Raw genomic sequence first — 8,557 nt, forward strand, 5'->3', positions numbered from 1 at the left:
TGGTGGAGGCCAGTTCATTAAATATATTCAAAAAGGAGTTGAATATATTTCTTAAGGCTAAAGGGATCAAGGGATATGGGGAGAAGGCAGGGTCAGGGTACTGAATTTGGATGATCAGCCATGATCTCATTGAATGGCGGAGCAGGCTCGAAGGGCCGAATGGCCTACTCCTGCTCCTATCTTCTATGTTTCTATGTTTCTATGTAAAGTAGTAAAAGGGGAAAAAACAGGAACTAAGTGTCACAAAACATATTTAAAAGTTCTTTACCTGAATGCACGTAGCATTCGTAACAAAATGAATGACTTAACGGCACAAATAACTACATATGGGTATGATCTTGTGACCATTACAGAAACATGGCTGCAGGGTGACCATGACTGGGAATTAAACATACCAGGTTATTTAACAATCAGGAAGGACAGGCAGGAAGGGAGGGGAGGTGGGGTGGTTATGTTAATAAAGGAAGGAATCACTATAATACAGAGAAATGATATTGGGTCAAAGGAGCAGGATAGTGAAACAGTTTCGGTAGAGATAAGGAAAAATAAGGGGAAAAAAACACGAGTGGGCATAGTCGATAGGCCCCCGAACAGTTGCAACTCTGTTGGACGGAGTATTAATCAGGAAATAGTTGAGGCTTGTAATAAGGGAACAGCTATAATTATGGGGGATTTTAGCTATCATATTAACTGGACAAATCAAATTGGGCAGAGCAGCCTTGAGGATGAGTTCATTGAGTGTACTAGGGATGGGTTTCTTGAGCAGTATGTAACTGAACCAACCAGGGGGCAAGCAACCTTAGATTTGGTCCTGTGTAATGAGACAGGATTAATTAAAAATGTCCTAGTAAAGGATCCCCTTGGAATGAATGACCATAACATGGTTGAATTCCATATTCAAGTAGAGGGTGAGAAGGTTGGATCTCAAACAAGCGTGCTGAGCTTGAATAAAGGAGACTATGAAGGTATGAGAGCGGAATTGATTAGAGTGGACTGGGAAAATAGGTTAAAGGGTAAGACGGTACATGATCAGTGGTGTACATTTAAGGAGTTATTTTCAACTTCCAAAAAATATATATTCCACTGAGGAAAAAAGGGTGTAAAAGAAAAGATAGCCATCCATGGCTAAGTAAAGTAATTAAGGATAGTATCCGACTAAAAACAAGGGCATATAAGGTAGCCAAATCTAGTGGAAGGATAGAAGATTGGGAAGTCTTTAAAAGAGAGCAAAAAATAACAAAAAGATTGATTAAGAAAGGGAAGATAGATTATGAAAGTAAATTAGCAAAAAATATAAAAACAGATAGCAAAAGTTTCTATAGTTATATAAAAAGAAAAAGGGTGGCTAAAGTAAATGTTGGTCCCTTAGAGGATGAGACTGGGAAATTAATGGTGGGAAACATGGAGATGGCAAAAACGCTGAACAAATATTTTGTATCAGTCTTTACGGTAGAGGACATTAAGAATATCCCAACACTGGACAAACAGGGGGCTCTGGGGGAGAGGAGCTAAATACGATTAAAATCACTAAGGAAGTGGTACTTGGTAAAATAATGGGACTTAAGCTGGATAAATCCCCTGGACCTGATGGCTTACATCCTAGGGTCTTGAGGGAAGTGGCGGTAGGGATTGTGGATGCATTGGTAATAATTTTCCAAAACTCCCTGGACTCAGCAAAGGTCCCGGCAGATTGGAAAACTGCTAATGTAACACCCTTATTTAAAAAGGGTAGTAGGCAGAAGGCAGGAAACTATAGACCTGTTAGCCTAACATCTGTAGTTGGTAAAATGTTAGAGTCCATTATTAAGGAGACAGTAACGGGACATTTGGATAAACATAATTTAATAGGACAAACTCAGCATGGTTTCATGAAGGGGAAGTCATGTTTGACAAATTTGCTTGAGTTCTTTGAGGAAGTAACATACAGGGTGGATAAAGGAGAACCAGTGGACGTAGTGTATTTAGACTTCCAAAAGGCATTTGACAAGGTGCCACACAAAAGATTATTGCTCAAGATAAAAAATCACAGGATTGTGGGTAATATTCTGGCATGGGTGGAGAATTGGCTCTCTAACAGAAAGCAGAGAGTTGGGATAAATGGTTCATTCTCAGACTGGCAATCAGTAACTAGTGGTGTTCCGCAGGGGTCAGTGCTGGGTCCCCAACTCTTTACAATCTATATTAACGATTTGGAGGAGGGGACCGAGTGTAACATATCAAAGTTTGCAGATGATACAAAGATGGGAGGGAAAGTAGTGAGTGAGGAGGACATAAAAAACCTGCAAAGTGACATAGAGAGGCAGTAAGTGGGCAGAGATTTGGCAGATGGAATACAATACTGGAAAGTGTGAGGTTATGCACTTTGGCAGGAAAAATCATAGAGCAAGTTATTATCTTAATGGCAAGAAACTGAAAAGTACTGTAGTACAAAGGGATCTGGGAGTCCTGGTGCACGAAACTCAAAAAGTTAGTATGCAGGTGCAGCAAGTGATCAAGAAGGCCAATGGAATGTTGGCTTTTATTGCAAGGGGGATAGAATATAAAAACAGGGAGGTATTGCTGCAGTTACACAAGGTATTGGTGAGACCGCACCTGGAATACTGCATACAGTTTTGGTGTCCATACTTAAGAAAAGACATACTTGCTCTCGAGTCAGTACAAAGAAGGTTCACTCGGTTAATCCCGGGGATGAGGGGGTGGTCATATGAGGAGAGGTTGAGTAGATTGGGACTGTACTCATTGGAGTTCAGAAGAATGAGAGGCGATCTTATTGAAACATATAAGATTGTGAAGGAGCTTGATCAGGTGGATGCGGTGAGGATGTTCCCAGTGATGGGTGAAACTAGAACTAGGGGGCATAATCTTAAAATAAGGGGCTGCTCTTTCAAAACTGAGATGAGGAGAAACTTCTTCACTCAGAGGGTGGTAGGTTTGTGGAATTTGCTGCCCCAGAAAGCTGTGGAAGCTACATCATTAGATAAATTTAAAACAGAAATAGATAGTTTCCTAGAAGTAAAGGGAATTAAGGGTTACAGGGAGCGGGCAGGAAATTGGACATGAGTCTAGGTTCGGAATGGTCATGGCCCTGTGGGTAGTGGAGCGGGCCCAGGGGCCGTGTAGCCTGGTTCTGCTCCTACTTCTTGTGTTCTAATTCTGTGTTAGATTTCAGGAGATGGTTTTATTCCTGTTCCTGGCTGGGGTGGAGATCGCCTTTACAGAAGGTAAGTACTGTAGAAAATATAGGGACAGACTGATCTCCTGGAAGAGTTTCGATTGCCTAGATGGGTCGGAGAGGAATTTCCCAGATTTTTTTCTCCCAAATTGGCCATTGGGTTTTTTAGCTGGTTTTTCGCCTCTCCCGGGAGATCACATGGGTTCGGGTGGGATGGAGAGTGATAGAAGATTTGAGGTTAGGATCAGATCAGCCATGATCTTATTGAATGGTGGAGCAGGCTCGAGGGGCCGATTGGCCTACTCCTGCTCCTATTTCTTATGTTCTTATGTTCTTATGTTAAGTTTCTTTTTCTTTGAAACTGACCACAACTTGAGGATGTATCGCATGCGCATCTATACGCGGAAATCCTGAAGTTGCGGTCAGTCATTCATTGCTCCGACACTGGCTGCACTATGCCCGACCCCCTCCCCACCCCCCACAGCCAGCAATCAGTCTTATCAGTGAAATCAGTGAAACTAATGAAAACTTGGGCTTTTCCATGGTAACATCGCTGTTAAACACCCCATTAAATGTTAGCCTTGTTGGATTAGGCGTAACTGGGGTTATAACAGCATATTGACTGCTAAACAAATGTGATGGCCCTGAAAAACTAATTTTAATTTAGTAGAATGTCAAATTTCTCCATTATGATAAAAATTGCAATTTTCAAGAAACTTCAAATTTAAAAAATATATATTTTTTAAGTTTGTTCATGATATTTTAGGTTCTACCGTATCCCCATGTAAGAGTCCCAATCTTTGTTTTGCTCTCTGTAACATTTTTAAAAAGTCAGGGTAAAAGCAGGTTCTCATTTCCTGTTTCCCTGTCTGTGAGAATTCTCCAAAGTGATTGGCTGCTTAGACAGCGTGTTGCCATCACAGCAGATCGCATTAAGGGATCCCCATTATACTGCTTCAAAAAAGGCAAACTTCTGGGCAGCTTTCTTCAGGGCCAGTTTTTGAGAGATAGTGAAGTGAGCTATGTATGTTTTTGGGAGTGTTTAAGTGTTTTTCGATTGGTTCGTTTTCAGTGAATGTGAAATTTGTGCCAATCAGTTTCAAGCCCTGTGGACATCTCAGTCAATTTCCCATGATCCATCGACACATTGGACACTCAACAGATGCAAAAGCTGTAAATATATATATTCTAGGAATAAAGCCCAGACTCCCAAATCTCATCATAATTGTTTCTTTGGTGCTGTTCAAAGATTGATACCATTTTATTTTTTATTTTATTGAAACATGAAGACTTTTCCTGTATTAGAATGCGCTAATATTAAAAGTAGAAGAGCCTTGTTGCAACTCAGATGAATAATGTGAATTGTACTTGAGTAACTCATGTTTTCTTATTTCTGTTCAGATATAACACGACTATCCCCAGAGCACGGCTCAAACGACTAACCAAAATGGTCCTGGTGTTAGTGGGCGTTTTTGTGGTTAGTTCGGCACCATACCATGTGATGCAACTGGTAAATCTCAAAATCACTCAGCCGACCACTGCTTATTACATTGGCTATTACATCTCCATCTGCCTCAGCTACGCCAGCAGCAGCATTAACCCCTTTCTCTACATATTGCTCAGTGGCAATTTCCAAAGGAGGCTGACTGGCTGCACAAAGATTCAAATGAAAGTGACTGAACGTGAAATTATTAACATAGAAAGCACAGTGAAGTCGAGTGATTAGATGAAATAAGCAAAAAAAAGACAGTGTTTGTGAAGTGTTACTGTATAGGTGAATATAGTAATGCAGATTTCAATGTTTAAATTGCCATCTTGAATAAAAGTGGCTGTGCATTATAAATACATGATGCTGCTCGTTTTAACTTAGCTACAGCCTGCCTAATCAAACATTTTCATATCTCCAGTATGCAGTGGAAAATCTATCAGGTGCAAAGAATGTTCTCGATCAATGGAACTGGATGGTGCAGTGTCTGCCCCTTCAGTCTGAATCCAACCAAGAAAGAACCCAGACTAAGGTCTCTCCATCAAACACTTGGCAAGGGCCACAATTTCAAGGAAACCTGTCTAAAATTTAATTCTTCAGCTCAGACCTCATTCTGAGAGGCAGCAACAAGAGATGGCACTGCTACAATAGAGGCTGTTCTTCTAAGACATGGATCAATATCCATTGTCAGAACAATATTGGTCAGAGCCCTGAAGTGCAGCTCTTCCACACCATTAGTTAGAAAAATGATTTTAATCTCCATATACTGTCATCTAACTGCTCAATAAACATCAGCATTCGGTTCGAGTGGCATAAGTGGCCCCAGCAGCATTGAAACAGAACCAACTCAAAACAATTGTTCTTATATATCTCACAATATATCTACGCATATATTTCAGCCCTTTTTTAATGTAAACTACAGATGTCCCTTACAACTAGCAATGTTTTTTTGCATGCATTTCTGTACCCGTGATAACATGGTTTTAAATAATTGTTAGAAATAAGTGCAGTTCTATGCATTAGTGTTTACAATTATGTTTTCAAGTTTAACAGTAGTTTTGAGAAGAAAATGATATAGATTTTCCACAGTATTTGTTCTGTATATTTAATTGATAGATATCATGTTTTCTGTTTTTACTTTTATATTTGCAATTAGATTGAGGTTATAGAATACAATAATTAGAGAAAAAAATTAAGTATAGGATAGCAAAAAATCTGATGTGAACTCTTAGATTAACTTGTATTTGTATATTACATGGTGTTCTAAAATTTTATGCAAATATATGTAAATGCATGCATTAAATGTCAAAATATTACAAAATGATTTATTGTTTACTCAGAAAATAAAAGCCTTGTATGTGGAGCCAGTCTCTGGTCAAAATTACATCACCATGGTATTTATTTCATTTTATCCTCTTAATTGAACTCCTACAGCATTGCACGTGGACAAAAATTTAAATAACATTTTGGTATTTATGTTTCTCCCCTGCTTCATGAAATTGTGTCTGTGCTTCTCTCCCACACTTGAATTCAATGGGCTAGAAATTGTGGTCGGAGGCTTCCCGCGGGAGAATGCCTCTGATCCGCAAGAAAACTACGCACCTACCTGGTGCCTCCATATCTTCAGACTCTTGCGCTCCTGGGCCTGCAGGCATAGGTCTGCGTAAAGGCCCACGTATCCCAGGGGCGCATGCGGTTCGCTAGCATCCCTGGGATCGCGTGGGCCGGCCCAACCAATCAACAAGGAGGATTCCCATTATGCTTATGGGGATTCCATTTACATACAGAATCCCCATAGCATTATAGGAATCACATAAAAAACACTTTCACCCCACTGTAATAAAAATAAATCATTACATGTTAAAAATTAATTAAAATACTATTTAATTAAACATTTAAAACAAAAATTTATTTTTTGAAAAATAAATTTCAACATTTTTAAAGTGGCCAAAAATAACCTAAACTAATTTTAAAGGTTTTGGAATGTCTAAAGGATTTTAAAATTTTTATTTTAATGGCCCAGAAATTCGGGTCCCCACGGGCGAGTACGCATGGGGTACTCACCCGTAGGCCCAATGGAAGTGCCGGTTTCGTGCATGCACTGCGCATGCGCGGGAAACCGGAACTTCCGTTCCCTTGAAAGAAGGGGTTCAGAGGTGGAACGCATGCGCCGGAGAGGCAGCGCGTGCGCATTGAACTTATGGTTTTTTTCCAGGTTTTTCCGGGAGGGTAAGTCTCCAGGAGTTACACATATAAAAAGCAGGCGCAAGGCCTGCTTTTAACAAGGTAAGTGGTGAATTAATTAAAATTAAAACATTTTTTCCACAGGTTTATTATTTTTAAATACTTTAAAGAAAGGTAAGTTTATTTTTAGCCCCGTTAGAAAATGTAATTAATTTTTTCAAAAATTTAAATTATTGTTTAAAATAGTTATTTTATATAATTTATAGTTATTTTAAAAATGATTTTTTTTTAAATTTATTTGAAGTTTTAGTGATGTTTTGGGGCTTATAGGGCTAAAAATTGAGTAGCGCCCCAATTGAGGCGCTAACTTCGCCGGGGCACTAAAAGTAGCGTCCCAGAAAAAATTAGTGCTCCCCCACACCGGAAATTGAGTGGTTGCACCCCAAGAGGGAAGCGGGGCACTACTGGAAGCGCTCTGCATCCCTCTTGGAGCACTGTGAGTCAATATTGCGGCGTTATGTGCCGCAGCGCCACACGCTGCAACACGCCACGCCGCGGTATTGCAGGCCTTCCTCCCCTTCTTAAAGGGGCGGGGCCTTGTGCAGCGCGACCCCAAGAGAAGTGCCGGGCTCTTTGAGCGCAGCTGGCACTCCGCGGGGGGGTTCAGGAGGCCGTGGATGGGAGCGCAGGCAGGTGTTGGCAGGCGGCCAGCAACAAAAATGGCCGCCCCCGCACCTCGCCTTTAAATTGCACCGGCCACAGGTACGCCCCCCTGACCCTGTCGGACATAGCGTCTGGCGGTAAATCAGGGGGCGCTCCCGAAGATCGTGGTTGGGGCGTTAGCGGGGCGCTGCGCACGCCAATGACGTCATCGCCAGCGGGAGGCGTTTCAACAGAGCGATCGCATCTCCTGATAAGGGCCGAGAGCCGCGAGAGCGATCGCATCTCCAGATAAGGGCCGAGAGCCGCTTTGGTCGGGAGCCACTTCGCGATCCATCAATCGCATCCGCTGATAAGGGCCGCACTCGGGCGATCGCGGCGAAGATGAGGGCCGCACTCGGGGCTGAAGGGAGACGGCATCGGGGGACGGGTGAAGACCGCCAAGCGCGGGAAAACCGCCATTTTGTGGGCGGAGGACGACGGCAAGAGCGGGAAGCCACCATCTTGGATAGCAGTAAAAAAAAAAAAAATCTGAGAAATTGCAAATCTGATAAAGTACTACAATGCCTAAACACGGGAATATTAGCAACTTTGATAGTGACATCGAAGATTGGGCCATATATGTTGAACGAGTTAAAAATTATTGTAAGGCCAATAAAATTCGTGAGGCTGATAAAGCACTAACATTATTAAATTTAATGGGTGCGAAGACATACAGGCAATTGAAACACCTGTTATCACCAGATGAACCGGCGGATAAGACGTTCGATGAGATTGTTACTGTCCTGAAAGATCATCTAAACCCCACGCCGCTGATGCTAGCGGAACGATTTAAATTTTACGACAGAAGGCAGCTACAGCATGAAAGCAATGCTGAATATTTGCTGGAATTGCGTAAATTAGCGAAATATTGCCAGTTTGGAACGGGACTGACAGATGCACTACGAGACAAATTTGTGTGTGGTTTATTTAAACAGGATACACAAAAGCGACTGCTCGAGGAGAATGAGCTGACGCTTGAGAAGGCGGTCACTATGGCAGCAGCACACGAAGCC

General features: G+C 41.7%; 1 protein-coding gene across 1 annotated transcript in view; it reads left to right on the plus strand.

Annotated features, from left to right (window-relative positions):
- mchr2a (melanin concentrating hormone receptor 2a) overlaps positions 1–5,042 on the plus strand; it is an 80,198-nt gene extending 75,156 nt beyond the window's left edge. Inside the window, exon 6 of the mRNA XM_085997455.1 lies at positions 4,574–5,042. Within this exon, the coding sequence (XP_085853581.1) occupies positions 4,574–4,898 (325 nt within the window). The 3' untranslated portion in view covers positions 4,899–5,042. The remainder of the gene's footprint in view (positions 1–4,573) is intronic.
- The last annotated feature ends 3,515 nt before the right edge of the window (positions 5,043–8,557 follow it).

The sequence above is a fragment of the Somniosus microcephalus genome, chromosome 9 (genome assembly GCF_052327205.1).
Source record: "Somniosus microcephalus isolate GS21.2 chromosome 9, FLI_Smic_1.0, whole genome shotgun sequence".
Taxonomy (NCBI): Eukaryota; Metazoa; Chordata; class Chondrichthyes; order Squaliformes; family Somniosidae; genus Somniosus; species Somniosus microcephalus.